Raw genomic sequence first — 20,296 nt, 5'->3', positions numbered from 1 at the left:
TACATGAAGAGACAGAAGGATTTGAGGCAGCCGACATCCACAGAAGATCTGTGGATAGTTCTCCAAGATGTTTGGAACAACCTACCTGCCGAGTTCCTTAAAAAACTTGTGTGCATGTGTACCTAGAAGAATTAAAGAAATGATGCTGTTTTTAAGGCAAAGGGTGGTCACACCAAATTTTGATTTGATTTTTGATTCTGTTCATATACTTTCCAATTTGTGAATCGATAAATATAAACTATTAACACTTCTATTTCTGAAAGCATTCTTAATTTGCAGCATTTTTTCACACCTACCTAAAACTTTTGCATAGTAATGTACAACCATCATCAGTCACTTTGTCCAGTGATGCAGATCCACATCAATCATAATAGATGCCACCCAACGCCCCTATGAAAGAAAAAAATCCCGCAGGTGGAGGGACTTCCAAACCAATTCCTAACTGGTGCCGAACGATATCTCCAGTCTGTGCCACTAAAGTAAACAAAGAGGTGGGGTTTCCTGGTGACATTATTGCCCAAATATGGTCATATAGCCATATTTGGTTAAATATATCACACTATTCCCAATCCTTTGATTACATGGCTGGAAATTTTAGCCAGCAAATTAATGGGGCTGGGTTGTGTCACTGATTGCTATGGACATAGCAGGTGCTGGTGTTCTGTCGACAAGTGCCCACGCATGCGCAGAACGGATGGGCCCTCCAGCGGAGTTGCCGATCAGCTGGATTGACGTCCCATAGTGCATGTGCACATCGTAGGAGCCTTTTTTCGACGAGAGATACCATTTCTCTGGCACAATTTAATGCTATGCAAACAGCGGAGGGACACCGTATTTGTCATATTGTGCCTCGCTGTTGCGCCGCGGGTTTACAGCGAGGCACAATGTAACATCCATGGTCAGCTGGCGTGCCCTTCCGTTCTTCGCATGCGCGGGCACTTTTCGACAGAGGGCACAAATCGATAGAACACCAGCACCTGCAGCTGCTTTAGCAGCCATTGACCAAAAGCTGTCATACATAGTAATGGTGGAAATACCACTACTATATATAATGTTGGACTCCCACCAAATGGGCTTAAAAGTCCAGCGTTCAGATGACCACCAAAACAGCCAAAGTATGATTCAAACTTGTGTTCAGACTGAAACTTGAGCTCATCCCTACACTTTACACAGCAGCAATAATCTTATTTATCTCTCATTATATTTATAGGCAGTTTCTGAAAGTATTCCTGTGATAGGGCATTCTAAGTATGCTGGAGACCTGTCACAGTTCTGGCACAGAGTTTGGCCACCTTTCTTCTGACTCTACAAATAATTCCTAGACTGGCTCTATAATGTTGAGATCAGAGCTCTGTGTGAACCATTCAATCTCAATCCCGTGTTGCATGTTCTTTTTGCTGCACATAACTCTTCATGATTTTAGCCATGGTTTTTGTGGTGATTGTGGTTTTTAGATATAAGGGTGTGATCAATTTTGATCAAATCAACTATATTTGCAGAATTTCAGCCCCAAACTTGCGAGAAATCGCTACTGCTCTTCAGTATTGCTTACAGAGATGATCATTGTTACTGGTTCTCAACCTTGCTGTCTTTTGTAGTAGAGCTTTGACAAAATATGTGGAAACACTTGTCTGCCTTAAAATATGTTTTAAAGAGACCTTGATGACCCAGTCTCTGTTGACTCACTTTGCGAGTAAATTCTTTAGTCTGTTGTTGTTGTTCAGTTGTTTAATCATGTCCGACTCTTCGTGCCCTCATGGACCATAGCACGCCAGGCTTTTCTGTCCTCCACTGCCTCCCGGAGCTTGCTTAACTTCATGTTCATTGTTTGGATGATGCTATCTATCCATCTTGTTGTCTTTCGTCCTCTTCTTCTTTTTCCTTCCATGTTTCCCAGCATCAGGGTTTCCAATGAGTCCTTTCTTCGCATTATAGTTGGCCAAAGTATTTGAGTTTCAGCTTCAGAATCTGCCCTTCCAGTGAATATTCAGGGTTGATTTCCTTCAAGATTGACTGGTTTGATCTTCTTGCCGTCCAAGGGACTTTCAAGAGTCTTCTCCAATACCATAGTTCAAAAGCATCAATTCTTCAGCGTTCAGCCTTCCTTATGGTCCAACTTTTACAGCCATAGCTTACTACTGGGAATACCATAGCTTGAACTATACGGCAATTTGTGATGTCTCTGCTTTTTATGATGTTGTCTAGGTTTGCCATTGCTTTTCTCCCAAGAAGCAAGCGTCTCTTAATTTCATGGCCACAATCACCATCTGTCATGATCTTGGAGCCTTGGAAGATAAAATCTGTCACGGTTTCCATTTTGTTCTCCTCCTATTTGCCAAAGAGTGATGGGATCGGTTGCCATGATCTTAGTTTTCTTAATGTTCAATTTCAGGCCAGCTTTTGCTCTCTCTTCTTTCACTTTCATTAAGAGACTCTTTAGTTCTTTTTCACTTTCTGCCATTAGTGTGGTATCGTTTGCATATCTCAGGTTGTTATTTCTCCCCGCAATCTTAATTCTGGCCTGTGATTCGTCGATCCTGGCATTTCGCATGATGTACTCTGCATATAAATTAAATAAATAGGGTGACAATATGCCAATTTTGAACCAATCAGTTGTTCCATGTCCTGTTCTAACTGTTGCTTCTTGACTTACATACAGGTTTTTCAGAAGACAGGTGAGGTCATCTGGTATTGCCATTTCTTTCAGTATTTGCCACTTCTTGTTGTGATCTACACCAGTGGTCATCAACCCTGTCCTCAGGGCCCACTAACAGGCCAGATTTGCAAGATAACTGAAATACATCACAGGTGATATCATTTGCTGCTCAGTGATTGCCGTATTCTAGTCTGCATCTCCCCCAAGGTAATACATAAAACCTGGCCTGTTAGTGGGCCCTGAGGACAGGGTTGATGACCACTGATCTACACAATCGAAGGCTTTACTGTAGTCAATAAAGCAGAAGTAGACATTCTTCTGGAACTCCTTTGCTTTCTAGTTCCTCTGCCCCTTTGAAATCCAGCTTGTACTTTTGGTAGCTCTTGGTTCACATGCTGCTGAAGCCTAGCTTATAGAATCTTCAGCATAACCTTGCTAGCGTGTGAGATGAGTGCGATCATACATAATTTGGCGCTGCCCTTCTTTGGTATTGGAATGTAAACAGGCCTCTTCCAGTCCTGTGGCCATTGTTGAGTTTTTCAAATTTTTTGGCATATTGAACGCAGCACTTTAACAGCATCATCCTTTAGAATTTTAAATGACTAAGCTGGGATATCATCACTTCTGCTAACTATATTATTAGCAATGCTTTCTAAGGCCCACTTGACTTCACTCTCCAGGATATCCGGTTCAAGGTCAATGACTGCATTATTGTGGTTATATGGGACATTCAGCTCTTTCTTGTATAGTTCTTCTGTGTAATCTTGCCATCTTTACTCTGTAGTATATGGCTATTTCTTTAGTTGTTATATTGATATTTCCTCAGTAAAGCTTTGGAATCTCTAACCGCTCCCTAGTGGTCAAGCAATTTGTGGGTTGGTCTGGTACACAGCTTCTACACACAATGCTCTGCATTTTGATTTTAAACCTAAAACTCTGTGTACTGTGCTAGTTTGCTTCAGGAAGCTCTCCAAGTCTAGAGCTGTAGCATAACCTCTGCTGTAACCAAGTCTCTCCAGACTCATTTAGTGAATGGGGCCATCTTTGTTGGCATTTATATAGCCGTATCCTCAACCTTCTGTAGTATCAGGCATCTGGATTTGCCTGGAAAGTGACCTTTGAACACTAGGCATTGTTTTGACTCTTCCCAAAAATTTGGTGTTCTGTATCGGCTACAAAGTGCTTTCCAACATCAGCGCAATGGCACAGCCTCCAGTGTTCTCAAGCTCTAAGCACTCACATAGTGAGTAAGGCCAGTCGGACTGATTCAGTGAATGATAATGCATAGTTGGCTTAGTTGCACAGCTGCAACGGGTGACTTAGTCACCTACTCCTCCATTGTGTATAGCAGTGACTTCTCAGTTTTCCTAGAAGGGACCGATCCCTGTAATAAAGATCCTGGGACCCATGTTATTATAGATCATCCTCAAATCTTTTACAACTATATAACTTTTGAAACCATTATGAATTTGTTATCGATCTGTTATCAATTAATGCATTCTACACTGAATCCGCTATTGTGCCTCCACCACTAAGGGGGCCTGATGTTCCTATTACTAGCTCATATTCTCATTCAGGGCCTTCACAGCCTTCTTCTGAAAACCTTTACAAGAAATTACAGATCCTTTGATTCATGCAGTATTTACTATGCTGCACAAAAGGAATTTTCTTTCTGTTCCAGACATTAGGTTCTATAGAGCTGTGCTGCAAAGACGGACCCACTACATTGTTTCCAAGGGAATTTTTTGGCGAGTAGTCTGCCCACTGTAGAGGCGCCAGTCATCAGCCTTACCGAACATACCATTAAAGAGGTTAATATTATTCCTACCTTTTGGGATTTTACTGACTTTCAATTGAATATTCTTTTAAGGTGTCAGTATGAATTATCTGGTGTAACTTTCCATCCCTTCTTGGCAATGACTCAGTTTTGTGAATTCATGTCAGAGAGGATTAACACTCCGAAAATAGACCACTCCATCCCGAGGTTGAACCCTCAAAACCTGGAGCTTTAGGAACAAATGTCTAAGGCATCGCGTTTCAGCTATGATAGTATCTTACAAGGATGTAAGCTGGTCTCTCGCATGGGCCTAATGTCTGTTCACATGCATAGGACTCTGACTTTGTGCATTAAGGAGCATTCAATTTACCTATCTTTTAAGGATAAAGGCCTCTTCCATTCTGTCCTTGACCAAGTCGTTCCTCATAGCTCTTATGTACAGAGGGTCTGTAGATGAAGTGGAACAACCTCATTCTTCCTCCTTTTCTAGAAGGGTACCTTATAGATCAGTGATGGTGAATCTTGGCACCTCAGATGTTTTGGAACTACATTTCCCATGATGCTCTACTACACTGCAGAGTGCATGAGCATCATGGGAAATGTAGTTCCAAAGCATCTGAGCTGCCAAGGTTCACCATCACTGTTATAGATGTTCACATACTTTCTCTTATTGAAGTGTCAGATCTCAAGGCCACAAATCCTCAGTCTCATGTGTCAGTCTTCTGCATAAGAGTATACCCCCACGTTTCCATGCAAGAGGCATGATGTTCTGCTAAATCACTTACTGATTTGTATTTTATCAGTATTTGATGCTCAGGATTTCCCCTGTAGCTCAATTCTAAAATTAAGATCAAACATCATTATTTTACCTCTTCTGGCTTCTTTCACCCCATTGTGCCTTTTTTTTCTAGAATTCATTGGCTTTTTTTGTACCCTGACACATGAGATTCCTTCCCTGATAGAAATCATTCCTTGATCGTGTTGTCCCAACTACGGTGGGGAAAATAATTCTTTGATCCCCTTGTAAGTTTGCCCACTTACAGGGAAATAATGGGTCTATAGTTTTTATCATAGCTGTATTTTAAATGATAGAGACAGAATATCAACCAACCAAAAATCTAGCAAAACACATCATACAAATGTTCCAAATTGAGTTGCAGTTCAGTAAGTATTTGATCCCCAAGAAAGACACGACTTTGTTTCAGTTGGTTACCAGGTTTGTACACATCTCAGGAGGGATTTTGGTCCACTCTTCTTTACAGATCTTCTCTAAATCATTAAGGTTTTTTGGCTGTTGCTTGGCAACTCTAAGTTTCAGCTCCCTCCATAAACTTTCTATAGGATTAAGATCTGGAGACTGGCTAGGCCACTCCTTGACCTTAAAGAGCTTCTTCTTGAGCCACTCCTTTGTTGCCTTGGTGTTTATGTTTTGGGTCATTGTCATGCTGGAAGACCCATACACGACCCATCTTCATGTTCTGACTGAGGGAAGAAGGTTCTCATCCATGATTTTACAATACATGGGCCGTCCATTGACCCCTTAATGCGGCAAAGTTGGCCTGTACCTTTAGCAGAGAAACAGCCCCAAAGCATAATGTTTCCACCTCCGTGCTTGACTGTAGGGATGGTGTTCTTAGGGTCATAGTCAGCATTTTTCTTCCTCAAAACAAGGCGAGTCAAGTTATTGCCAAAGAGCTCAATTTTGGTCTCATCTGACCACAGCACTTTCTCCCAATCCTTCTCTGAATCATTTAGATGTTCATTGGCAAATTACAGACAGGCCTGTACATGTACCTTCTTGAGGAGGGGGGCCTTTCGGGCGCTGCAGCATATCGGTCCATGATGGCGTATTGTGTTACCAATGGTTTGTTCGGTGACTGTGGTCCCAGCTACCTCGAGATTATTCACAAGCTCCTCCCATGTAATTCTGGGGTAATCCCTCACTTTTCTCATTATCATGCTTACCCCATGAGGCAAAATCTTGCATGGAACGCCAGACTGAAGGCGATGGATAGTTATTTTGTATTTCTTCCATTTGCGAATAATCGCTCCAACAGTTCTCTTTCTCACCAAGCTTCTTGCTGATGGTCTTGAAGCCACATCCCAGCCTTGTGCAGGTCTATAATCTTGTCCCTGATGTCCTTTGACAGCTCTTTGTTCTTGCCCATGATGGCGAGGTTTGAATGGAAGAAAGATTCTGTGGACAGGTGTGTTTTCTACATATAACGGTTTGCCGTTAGGAGCACCTTCTTAAAGGTTTTACAGGACTAATCTATGTACCACATGAGCATATACTGTAGCCAGTCTATAGGAGCTAGAATTATTGTTGGTTGGTAGGGAATCAAATACTTATTTTACTCACTGAACTGCAACTCAATTCATAACTTTTGGATCATGTGCTTTTTTGGGGGTTTTTTTCTGGATTTTTGGTTGATATTCTGTTTTATCATTTAACAGTTTCAGCCCTGGACCATTTGGCTGGCCAAAGACCAGAGCACTTTTTGCGATTCGGCACTGCGTCTCTTTAAAACAATAGGGGATAGTTTTATGGCATTTTTATTAATATATATATATTTTTAACTAGTAATGGCGGCGATCAGCGATTTTTATTGCGACTGCGACGTTATGGCGGACACGTCGGACAATTTTGACACATTTTTGGGACCATTGGCATTAATACAACGATCAGTGCGATTAAAAATGCACCGATTACTGTAAAAATGTCACTGGCAGTGAAGGGGTTAAAACTAGGGGGCAGTGAAGGGGTTAATGTTTGTCCTCGTTTGTGTTCTAACTGAAGGGGGATGGGGAGTCTGCAGGGAAACTAACAGATCGCTGTTCATACTCTGTATGAACAGACGATCTGTCGGTTCTCCCCTCGGAGAACCGGAAACTGTGTGTTTACGGGTTTTCCGTGTGCCCCGAGCGATCGCGGGGGCTCGGCGGTGATCGAGACCGCCAGGTACTCGCATCAGCTCGGGGTAACATAGACGGCCTAGTGGCCGTCTATGTTACCGATGTAACATAACGACGATTCGCGCAGCCGAGCCATGTTGCCGCAGTACAACTGCGGCGGCTGGTCGCCAAGCGGTTAAAATACACCTATTATAATAATTATAGACCCTTCATTTTTTTGTAAGTGGGCAAACTTACAAAATCTGCAGGAGATCAAATAATTATTTTCGCCACTGTACTCCCACACTCATCTTTGCTATGGAGTTCTTTTGTATTTGGATCGTACTCTTAATGATGCCTGACCCCATTTTAGCTCTATCTCTCTCTCTCTCTATACGGATTTTGTGACTTCGTCCATTCACCAGTTTCCACTACTCTTGACATAAGTGTCTCTTATTTCTTCTTGCTCCTTTTAGTGAAATGTCTTAAATAAGTGTCAGTGTCCTACACCTATGCAGTTCTCACAAAAGATGGTTCTATAGTCTACCTTCCTTGGGTATATCAGATTCGTTCCTATTGCCATCCTTAAGAGAATCTCTGGGATAGTCTGGGAATTCCTCTACCATAGTTCTTGTGTTTTCCTTATATACATTGTGATTCCCCTTCTCAGCTGCAGAATCCAAATTGGATTATACTTCTATTGAGGTGTTTTCCGTCAGATCTCCTTCTAATGTTGCTGATTTCTGCACAGTGGGGACTCTTATCCTTCATCCTGGGAACAAAACTCCTCCAGTCTGTTTCTATAAGACAGATGATTTTCAGATCCCTAAATTGGATTTCCTCACCTCACCTGAAGATTTGTCCTTTCTTCTCGCAAGAAAGCGTCCACCCCTAATTCTCCTGTACCTCCTTGCAGGGTTAGCAGACGGAACTCTCTATTATCTTTAGTGGGATATTGTAAGTCCACAGGCCTTCATGGGACCTGGTTTCTGACAAATGGTTCCTCTTCAGTTCTTTTTTGCACTTATTATTCCTAAGGGATTCCTAACCCTAACTCCTGTGTGGTGAATTCTGCTCCTTACAGGCCAAAATTACTGATTCCTAGAATTATGTATTTTATACTCAGTCATGCAGGTTTTAACATGGCTATCACATCCCTGAAACAATTTTTGGCGGGAATTGCAAAGAATTCTTGTCCTTCGGCTCCTGCTGTCTCTGTTCGCCTCTTGGCATTAAAATGTCTACCTACCCCCTTTAAACATATGTTTTTTTTTCTCAACTCATCCTCTCCTTTTAAAGCATTTGTTACCCTAAAAAACACCACACCGTGGTCAGTTTATTTGCCTCCGTCATCCGTAGCTCTCCTCTCTGCTCTCCTCTGTCCTCCTCCCTCCTCCCCTCCCTGTCTGTCAGCTCCGTGTGTGAGCCGCGCCTCCCCTCCCTTTCTAGCACCGTTCCGAGCAGTGCAAATATTACTGCTCACAATCATTGCCAGCCCTCTACTAGGATAACCAGTAGTATATACTGTATGGCGTTTTGTAAAATTAATCTTCTAAATACTTTATTTCTTCTCCCAATCAGCGGTCATGTGACTGCCCATAACTCTCTTCCTCTGATGTATGCACTACAGAGGAAGGTCACGTAACCGCCTGACAAACGTCAGAGGGAGATCCCGGCCCCTCCCTCCGTAGTACATACATCGGAGGAAGAGAGCAATGGGCAGTCACGTGACCGCTGATCGGGGAGAAGAAATAAGGTATTTAGAAGATTAATTTTACAAAGTGGCATACAGTACAGTGATTGGGTGCACTACCTAAACAACCCCTTTAAGGGATTGTATGTGTGGCTACCCTTCTTTTTTGCCCTCTGCTCAGAGAGCTCCTCTATCCATACCCATTTCTTTTTAAGATTACTTTACTATCTGGGAATATCTCTTTATGTTATGGACCTCCATCCCCCTGATGTTATGGGTGCTCTAGCTAAGCATCTGATTGTTAACTATTTTTTTTATATTTCATAGACTACTTTGTCTTATCATTTTACAGTTACAAGTTTAGTATGACCAGCTCTTGTCCAAGTAACTTTATTTTTGATGACCAACTTATTTGTTGCTCTGATTAATTTTCCTGTTGGTTCGTCGTTCTTTTTTGTAAGCTGTTGTAAGCTGTTTTTTTCCCTTAAAGTGATTGTAAAGTCTTGTTTTAAAAAAATATAAAAATAACAAACATGGTATACTTACTTGCTCTGTGCAGTTGGTTTTGCACAGAGCCACCCGGATCCTCCTCTTCTCGGGTGCCTCTTCTGTGCTCCTACTCCCCCCCCCCCCCTCCTCTTGTTAAGTGCCCCCACAGCAAGCAGCTTGCTATAGGGGCACCGGAGCCGAGTCACAGCTCCCTGTGTCCATTCAGACATGGAGCTGCGGTCCGGCCCCGCTCCGCCCCATCTCTCACTTGATTGGCTAGCTGACTTTGACTGGCATCAGTGGGAGCCAATGGCGCCACTGCTGTGTCTCAGCCAATCAGGAGGGAGGGACTCGGATGGCTGAGACACTCGTGGACATCACTGGACAGAGATGGGGCTCAGGTAAGTATTAGGGGGGCAGGGGAGGGGGGGGGGCTACTGCACACAGAAGGATTTTTAGCCTAATGCATTAAGCTAAAATAGCCTTCTAGCTTTACAACCCCTTTAAGGTGGATGATTGGTTGTCCTGTTAGTTGAGGCTCCTCGCTCCTTCAGGTTCCAGTTTCCCCTTTGTGGGATTACCTGCCCTGACATGGCATACTAGGGCAACCCTTGGTGTCATTCCCTTGGCATGTTCCCTTTCCATTTTTGTAAATTCTTCTCAGTCAAGCTTTCATGAAGGTGTTGCCCATTCCTTAGTTGGACTGCTTTTGTACATCCCACATGCCCAAGACCTACTACAGCCTGTGTTTTTTATGGACAAAAAAGAAAATACTTTTTAGCACTCCCTCGCAGTCTGACTTATGTTTAAGGTGTCAATCTGACCCAGGAACGCTTTTGCAGCTATGGTGGTCTTGTTCAAAGACTGCACCATTGAGGTCAGCAATATTTGATATATATGAGACCACATATTAGGGCCTCAAATAGCATTATTGTCTATTATCCTGGGCCCAGTGAAAGCTGCTAATGAGGGTCTTCTTTTTTTCTGATTGCCGCTAGAGCAATCATACCAAAACACTGGAAGTCATCATCCTCGCCCACTTTGAGGGAGTGGGTAGAAGAAATGCAATATTTACAAAGAATGGAGGGATTATCAGCCATTCATTATGATAAGTATGCAAAATTTCTGTAAGTATGGTCATTGTGGAGAGCTTTCTGTTTATACTTTCAAGTGGTTGTTAAGCCACTACACTATAAACATACAAACCCCTCTGTAATATAACATTATGTGCCCCAGTGTCTGTGTTATATAAAAAAAGATGTCGATCTGTACCTTTATAGCAGAGCGTCTCCTGACGCTCATGTGACTCCTCAGCTGACTCCTCTCCCCGACTGACAGCTATAGCAGGAGGGGCCGAGAACTCCCACTGACGTCAGCCGAGGAGTCACGCGAGCGCCGGTGGAGACGCTCTGATAAGGTACAGATCTGCATCTTTTTTTTTTATATAACACAGACACTGGAACACATAATGTTATTTTACAGAGGGGATTGTATGTTTATAGTGTAGTTATGATGGCAGCAGGAGGGATGGGCTGGGGAGCGGACGGAGCTGACAGGCAGGGAGAGGATGGGGCAGAGCAGAAAGGAGAGCTGTGGATGACAGAGGCACGTTAACTGACCGCAGTGTCAGGGCTCAGCAGCCATGATAAACCATGGTCAGTTTACAGGGGGGGGGGCAGAACCAGGCATGATCAGCCAGGTTTTTTAGGTGATAGAAAGGGCCAAATTGCACAGCACAGGCACTGTGCTATTATTCATACATTAAGGGAACAGAATTAGTTCTTTTTATGTTTTTGGTAACAAACGCTTTAATTTCAGAGAGCTGTGCTAAATATGGGATTATGAGATTGCTATAACCCTGGGGTTGTTGTGTCGGGGTGCGCATCTTTGTGCAGAGTAAATTACACATGAGAATTTTCTTTCTTTCTTTTACATTTTTTTTATGCTTTATTTTTCTTCCTTTTCTGCTTTTCCCTTGAGTGAGTGATAGCTGGGGAGTACTTTTTTCTTGGATAGGCAATTTTCTTAGTAGAAGATATAGGTTGATGATTTAAGGTTGGTATAGGTATTATTTGGTAGCAAAATAATATATTATAAAATGTGTGGATTGTAATGCTTTATGCAATTTTGTGAAAGACTGTGTGAATTTGTTTTCTTTTCTCTGACAAAAATGTAATTAAATTATAATATGTAAAAAAAAAAAAAAGAAGAATTTTGTACATAAAAATCTGTTTCTTAAAGTCCCTCTCCTTTGCGTTATTGGCTTTTATATACTGCATGACAGTTGGAGGCTTAATTATACAGGGTTATTATACTGGCTTAATCTTAACAATTATACTGGCTTAATGTTTTTTGTTTTGCCAGTGTCCAAACTTCCTGTAAGCAGAAGTATAACTCGCACGTCCGAAGCCTAATATAGTCCCATGTGCCTCATTGGATTTAAAGAAACAGATTTTACGGTAAGTACAAAAACCTTTTTTTTATTCTATACAGTATTCAGGTGAACATCTTTCAGACTCAGAATTCAGAGGCGGTCGATGCACAGGAAGATCTGCACATTTTTGGACACACTGTGCATAGTAGTAACTTGGGTTTCTCACATAAGAACCTGTGGCTGAGACTATATAAGAATTCCAAACTTATTAATAAATGATCACAATGCATGTTTATCACAAAAAATCTAAATGAGAATGTGGTACTGGAAATACCATGCTTTCTGCTTTATGTGCACAAACCCAATTTTATTATACATTCCATCAATCGATAGCCTCCAGAGAAAACCGATTTAAACCTTCAGTTCTGATGCAGGATGCAGTCCCAAATATCAAGACAAAAGACACTAGATAAAGTTAAAGAGAGCTCTGGTGCTCCTACCCTGCTGCTCCAAAATAAAATATTATACATATTTCGCACATAAGTCTTATCAGTGCAATTCTGAAAAATTGACACAATTGGAATGTCTATTTTTTCCAGTTTTTATTGAGTGAAAATGTCAAACCTTGCATCAGTCATGCAAAAAAAAAAAAAAAAAAATCAAATAAATAAACACATATATTAAATTTCTAACAGCACTAAATTCAAGTGGAAAAATATTCAGTTCTTATTAATGTGGGAAAGTCCAATTCAAGTATTTAGAAGAACCCATTCTTACCTGGCTTAATAATAATAATAATGTTAAAAGTATATATATGTATGTAATACATATATACAAAACATATATATATATATATATATATATCACATACCACATTATATACATATGTACACATGCTTATACCTATATCAATATACAGACAGGGTATTCAGATATAGATAGTACACTGTAATTAGCCAGGATGACCTTAGATTTGTTTCCACGGAAAATTTTGAAAAAAAAAAAAAAAAGACACGTTAAAATTTTGTAGATGAGTTGGAGATGGCTTATGTCCTACTGTGCAATATCAAGTTTAGAAAAAACTCCAACCTGATCATTTCTTCATATTTTTTTATTCTTTTAATATATCATTCCATTTTATTTTTTGCTACATTTAAGTATGTTTATTTTCTTTTTTTTCTTTTTTTAATGGGTGCTTTAAAGTGTGTATTAGAGATTGTAGTGTAGCCGCTGATTCAGTAGAACCTCTCTTTACAACCACTGGCCCCTTTCCTAATGCTTCTGTAGGACAAGCCTATACTTACCCGCAAAAGAAGAACATTTTTTTTACATTTTTCATTTCAGGCATACAACAAAATAGAAGGCATCAGGAAAGGGAAGTTCATAGTGATTGCTGTGATGTTTTACAGCATATAAAGAAATTGAAAAACACCACTCCTATCTTCATATAGTTAACCGTTTGGCTTCTGAGAAACCACACTATGTATCACACATTAATGGATTTCTTAGTTGCAAAAGGGTTTGAGAGGCATTTATTCCCAGACTCATCTCACAGATAAAATATATTTATACGTTAAAAAAACAAAAAAAAAACCCTGCAAAAAAAAAAAAAAAAAAAAGCACACGTAACTGATCAAGGAGGAAACCAACAAATTAAATATATAACTAAAAACTTATATTAACAATCTGAAGATTACAATCCTCCATATTATCTGAACATTACGTTATTTTATTCTCTATAAAATTCAAGTTAAAAGTCGGAATCACACATTTCAGTGCTAAAGTGAAGTCGGACTTCAGGACTTCCAAGAAATCAGAAGCTAAAAACCAAAAAAAAAAAAAAAAGAGTTAGAGCAGGGACTAGGGGCTGAAATTTGCCTGCTGATGCTCAGACATACAGCCACCTTTTTGCAAGCTTACTTTTTTTTCTATATTTTTTTTTTCACTTTTGCTTTTTTGTTCTATATATAATAACCTTTACAGAAAAAAATACTGTACAACTTTTTCTTTAAATCAGAATTAATAAGTTGCTCTGACATCATTCATTGTGAACACTTGAGGCTTTCCCTCCTCATCTATTTGCTGTTTGCTTTTTTTTTTTTTTTTTTTTTTTTTTTTAAGGTAACTAAATCGAAATCGTCTAGGAATTGTTGAGGTGGGTGGGACCTGTTAAATTTGTGTCTGATAGTTAAAGAAGATGGAAGCCATTCTGTAGTGCTTTGAATACTTGTAGTAGCGCTACCAACATCCACTTACTAAATCTAAAATAATCCTGGTCAGAGAAACTTGCACATTGATTTAACACTCAAATGCTGCTTTCCTTTGGCAGAAAACCTTGTTGGATTTGGGTAGAAAGGGCCACAGAAGCCTATCTAGTGACCGTTGTAAAAAAGGGGAAGGGAAGCAGAATGCTCTAGCTTATTTATGATAAGCCGAAAAGAGAAAATAAGAAGCCTCCGACCATATATTTATCATTTTTTTATTTTTTTTTTACTGAATAGTTTTCTACCTGAGAAAGAGGGCATCCTGTGCTATAGTTATTGGTCTGTAGAATCGACTGCTAGCCCCGTCTGTTTCCTCTAGAATATAACAACCGTTTTGCAGTATGTAGTCGTTTGATGTTCCACTAAAGGTCACTATAGCTGGGCTACACAGAACAGTTCAAAGTGGAAGAGAACCGTGGCTCTACTGACTCCTGAGCAGCAATAGTTTCTTGCTTTATGGAACTTTCTTCGGAAGGTGCTACAGGAATCCCACCTCTTATGACACATTTATCTACCCCCACTAAAATTTCCAATATTTTATCAAGCAGTAACAGCACGTCAAAGAGGGGCTGAAGGAATCTCCCACCGTTATGAGGTTAGCCTGGCTGCTTATACAAGTCTTATGTTCAATACGCCAGAACAATGCCAAAATAAATAAATAAACCAGAGCAATTGGTGCAGAGGAAAAAAAAAAAGCTTTCTATATAAATATTTATAAAATAAAACAATAGCTTCTCCGGAACAACCCAGAGAGAAACTGGAAGAACAGGAGAGAGAGCCTCATCACAGGGCGCCTGATAATGCTAATCAATAAATACCCATAACCCAAGCCCAGCTGACCTCCTCCCTTGCCACAAAACACATAGAAGCGTTATCCTTTTTCTGGCATGCTAGAGCAGGAGTAGCGAATACCCCATCTTGTCACCCCTCTTTAAAAAGGGCCAGCAGTTGGATTTTTATATTAAGTTGAGTCATACAGAAATATGCTTTGTCCCATTTGCTCTCAAGCACCAGAATGAATAGATTGTAATGGAGGAGGCCAGCAAACAGAAATGCCCCCTTGAGTCTTGTCTACTGATCACTTGGTCAAGTCCCCCCTTGCAGAAGTCATTTAGCTGCTTTTTTTTTTCCTTTAATTTACTATTCCTTCACTTGTTCTTTGTATTCATTTTTGGGGTGTTTGTATGGGTCGTGAGAGCAGGGCCCTCATTGGGAGTGACTTATAAAACATTCAAAGTTTAAAGTAGCTTCAAGGGGATGTCTGAAGGTTTAATGGAGTTATGGAGGTATCACAGTGGTTTGTAGAATCCCCTGCACTTGCGTTGATTCCTTTCCTTGGTAAACATTCACTATCAGCCAAGGAATCCTCAGAATCTGTGTTAAGATCCTCCTCCTCATCGTCCTCATCATCATCGTCGTCATCCTCCTCTTCGTCATCATCATCTTCCTGGGACAGATCATCATCGGCATCCCGGCAATTGGTTGTCTCAGTGTTTTCCCTGGAGCCACTGTCAGCCCCATCCTGTGGCTTCTTGCTCAGGTCTAGTGAGTCATTCAGGCCTACCCCAGCAGCATTTTGTAGGAACAGAAAGGAGCTGTGAGTGTCTGTGCTCAAGTTGAGAGAGCTGTCCAAGTTGAGAGAGCTGTCCAAGTTCACGCTTTGATTTTGGAGGTCAAACTCAGGAGCACTATGAATTGATCCTTCTGGACCAGGAGAAACAGAGGGTAGCTCCCCTCGTTCTTGTTTCTCGTGTTTGCGCTTGTGTGAGTCCATTTGAGACATTCCCACCACAGTGTGCTTACAGCCGGGATAAGTGCAATGAAAGTGTGAGCACTTCAACTTGTACTTGCAGTCGGGCACTTCACAATCTGCGCTGGAGCTAAATTGGCAGAATCCGGCAGCACTGATGACGTCCTGCTTTCCGTGGTGCTTGCGGTGCGCGGTTACTTTAGTGCTGTCAGTGCATCGGAAGCCACAGCGCAAACAGTGAAAGTGAGTGCTGTTCCCTGAGAACTGGCAGTCAGGGAAGTTGCAGCTAAGAGAGGATTTAAACCGCTTAAAGTCATCCAAAACCAGGTTGTCCACTCTATCATGGTGCTGGGCGTGCTTGTACATGTGTGTTCGTCCACAGAATTTGTAGCCACAGTTCTCTCTGGTACAGTGATAATGGGTCACCTTCAAGGAGAACTGGCATGATGAATCTTTGCAGTCTTCATACAGATCGTAACGCCTGAATCCTTCCAACATCATCCCTTCATCCAGCATTTTGCGGGAAGAAGCGGTCTTGCGTCGTTTACCAAAAGGTGACATATCCTCAATGATCCAGAATCGTTTTTTGGCTCCAGAAGCTGTTGGCATGGTGATGGTGTTCCCTGCAAAAAGTAGAGACTTTGGTATAAGTTTCTGTATATAAGAATCTGATTTAAATTAAAAAAGGTGTATGTAAGGTATTATGCCAGGTAATGGAATTTCATATTTCATAATATTATCTTAGAAAATCTTTATCTTATCTGTATAAAGGAATTGTCTTATCTGTATAAACATTGACAGAATAACACATTGTCATTATCTTTTGTGTGCATGTAGATTATCACACTATATCATTCATTAAAAGTTGTGCTAATTATTTTAACAGCTTCTATCTCTTTCAACCTTTTTTTTCTGGTTTTCACATCACTTCTATATATAATAATATGATTCTCTTTGTATATGTTATCAATTTGTATACAGTGATTTACCAGATGTGTATACCTATTGTCAGAGGATTACATATCCAGAACATTAACTTACAACTTCTGTATTTCTGCCCTAGTAGAAACTGGGGTTTATTTCTTAAAAATGGAGAGTGAAAATTCTGATACAGTTCTGCATAGAAACCAATCATCTTCCAGTTTTTTTGTCAAAGCTTAAAGCGGAGTTCCACCCAAAAGTGGAAGCTCCGCTTATCTGCCTACCACATTTGGCACCTTTTTGGGGGGAGCGGGTGCCTGTTTTAGACAGGTACCCGTCACCCACTTCCGGCAGACTGCGCCGCGGCAACTTCGGGCCCCCTCCTCCTTCCTCTGCAGCCGGGCCAGTTAGAAAGCACAGTGCGATTCGCACATGCGCAGTAGGGAACCGGCTGTGAAGCCAAACGGCTTTACTGCCTGTTTCCCTTACCATGAATGGCGGCGGCAGCACCCGAGAGCCGATCAGAAAATCGGCTGGGGTACCGACATTACAGGATCGATTGACAGGTAAGCGTCCTAATATTAATATTAAAATGAACAAATACTGTAGCTGCTGACTTTAAATTTTTTGGTGGGGGGAGCGGAACTCCTCATTAATAGAACAAGCTGAAGTTAGAAGTTGATTGGCGACCATGCACAGCTACACCTGATTATGCACACTCAAGTTTTAATAGATTAACCACTTTGTCTATTTATTCAGCTACCATATTAAGCCTGGCACACACTAACCGTGTGTAAAAAAAACAAATGAACAGTCAGCTCTAGTCGGAGCCGCTGTACTAACGATCCAACGTTAGTACAGCGATCTCCCCCCGCTGAGCTGTTGTGTTCTGACTGTGGCCCTCCCACCAGAGCAATCTAATCAGCGCTCTTAGCCATTGACTGAGAACGCTAATCGGGAGCTGGCCAGCTGCTGGTTTTCAAGCATGCTCGTCTGGCAGAAGCCAGCCAAACGGCTGGCTTCTGTCGGACCAACTGACATACACACGGGCCGAATGTCGGTCGGTTTTTATTGAACCGGCCGATGTCTCCCGACATTCGGTCTGTGTGTACTAGGCATTGGGATGCTGCTTCTTTTCTAACTTGAGCCACATTTTATTTTATGGATTGAGTAGGAGACATTTAAAGGCCCTGTCTGCTGCAGTCACTGTTCTGGTATTCCGACAGCTATGGGTGCCGGCTGTCAGAATACAATGCAATGGGAACTTCATCCATCCACGTGGATGGAGGAACTGAGTCATTTCTCTCGATCATCCCAGCAGGCTGAGTGTTCATGGCCAGCTTAAGACTACTGTCACTGGAGCAGTTGGAAGATTTATTTTTCACTTCTAACTTTTTAATTACCTGTTGTTTTCAGTCCTGAAGACAACTGTCCCAGGCAAATGGAGAGCATACATCTCACCAGCACTGAGTTTTGATCAGATAAAATTTAGGCTGACCATAAATAATAAGACTAAGAGAATAATGAGAATAATAAGGCAGTCTTTAGCAAATTTAGATGGTCACACGTAGAATGAAATCTGTTATTAAAGCTGGTAAGGCTAACACGTAAGACCCCTTTCATACAAGCTATCCAATCAGGTCCGCTTTCAGGTGGACCTGGTTGAAGCTCCATGTGAGTTTATGAGCAGGTGCGTAAACTGACATGTGTCCATTTACATCTTCTTCCCTCCAAGAAAGCAGCAACTCCTAAACTCTGGTATAAGCCTATGTGTAAATAGACTTTTATGAAGTTGAGCTTAGGAGCTTTGACAAAAAAATGCCAAAAGCTCCTAAACCCAAGTTTAGGAGCATGAAGCCTAAAAGAGGTCGAAACCTGTCAATCATTTTTACAAGATTCCCAGAACAATTTGTCATCTCTGATCATCCTGATTAAGATCGCTGGGCGTCAGAGGGAGGTATGTTGTCCCTGTGCCCACCTTCTACCGTTAAGAGCCCTTAAGGGCTATTGTCTCTGTGGCCTTAACAGCCCCAGTTTCTTAAATCCTTCCACGTGTATATGAACGTTACATTTCCCTGTTAACACTAAGAATTGTTTTTAATGGGGAAAAAGGTTGTGTTCAAAAACTACACTGGGGTCGTTCTATGTAGTCCAAAAAAGTTTAAACCGTGCTTAGCAGACCTCTTTATCAAAATGGAATTTAAATCAAACTGCTAAATACACTGCTGAAATACAATTAGTATATATTTTACTTTTTTCTCACCAAAATGAATTGTATTTCTGCACAGCCAATGTTGTTCTTTACACATGTCTGCCAAAAGGCATTTAACACACTTACTTTCTGGTTCAGAAATTCAGCTGCCTGTGTCACCTCTTTTTATTTTTCTTATTGGACAAGAGTCATCATCACTATCTCTGTCAAATGAAGGTGATCCAGGAACCAGTGAAGCTGAACCAGGCAGTACGTAAAGTGATCTTCCTGGCTACAGCAGATGTTTGAATGCCACCAGACTGTGGTGGTGTTTGGCTGGTAAAACCGTAAACTTGTATTTCAAATGTGTGCTTGTTTGCCTGGAATTAACCTTTAAAGCCAACATTTTTCTAGTTCTGGATAGAAGAAAGATTAGAACCGCTGTCAGGATTTTACTGCTGTCCAGGGCTCTGCTAGAGAGGATCCCCCTTACTACTTTGCCCTGCTGCAATGGTTTTACCAATCATTTAGTGAGGGTAAATCTGCAACAAGGAGCACAGACAGAAATAAATATCTGACGGGGGTTCTAGAGAAAAGAAAAGCATTTTTATGTTTGTGTTGGTGTTGCAGAGTTCCCTCACTTCTGTTTGGTGAATAGGGCAGGAGGTAAGGGTAAATCTCTCCAGCAGAGCCTTGGATACCAGTATACCCTAAGACAAAAGGTACGTGTTAGCATTAAAAAAAAAAAAATAATGGTGGGAGGAAGTGGTGGCCCTGTAGTTTGGCTTAAAACACACCAAACTTTAGCTGGCTATACATGCTTCGATCCATGATTAACTGGCCCAAATTCGCTCAGTGGGTGGCTGTGTCAGTTGCCTCCCATTTGATATCCGTCGGGTGGAAAATTGTCAGCCGAACAGAGCCTACATCCAATTTTAACAGCTAGCGGGGCTGGCTATCAAAATACAATAGCCACAGAAGAATACTCTTCCATACACGCTGTGCAGCATGGATGGAGGAATCTGTTGGATTTTTTTTCTTCCAGCCCGCAGGCTGAGCAGAAAAAAAATCTGATTATGGCCAGCTTTAAAATGTGTCCATCATTCTGTAATAAATCTATTGCAGCATTCAGAAGACACATATTGGAGATTAATTTTTTCCCTTCTTGAAGATGGAAGTATCAAAACCCAAAAGTCAGCTGTCATTCCTGAGCCAATGTACCATATTAGGTCAATGAGATTGACCCAATATGGTGGCCATGTGAGGTCAGTGAAGTTGTCTCTGCC

At 41.3% G+C, this 20,296-nt stretch overlaps 1 protein-coding gene across 6 annotated transcripts in view; it reads right to left on the bottom strand.

Moving 5' to 3' along the window:
- Positions 1-13,969: 13,969 nt before the first annotated feature.
- CASZ1 (castor zinc finger 1) overlaps positions 13,970-20,296 on the bottom strand; it is a 319,815-nt gene continuing 313,488 nt past the window's right edge. For all 6 annotated transcript variants that reach the window (XM_073603470.1, XM_073603471.1, XM_073603468.1 and 3 more), the window contains one exon: positions 13,970-16,521. In XM_073603470.1, coding sequence (XP_073459571.1) covers positions 15,398-16,521 — 1,124 coding nt within the window. In that variant the 3' untranslated portion in view covers positions 13,970-15,397. The remainder of the gene's footprint in view (positions 16,522-20,296) is intronic.

This window comes from Aquarana catesbeiana, linkage group LG10 (assembly GCF_042186555.1).
Source record: "Aquarana catesbeiana isolate 2022-GZ linkage group LG10, ASM4218655v1, whole genome shotgun sequence".
In the NCBI taxonomy this organism is placed as follows: domain Eukaryota; kingdom Metazoa; phylum Chordata; class Amphibia; order Anura; family Ranidae; genus Aquarana; species Aquarana catesbeiana.
This window is presented reverse-complemented; position numbering and strand designations above follow the sequence as displayed.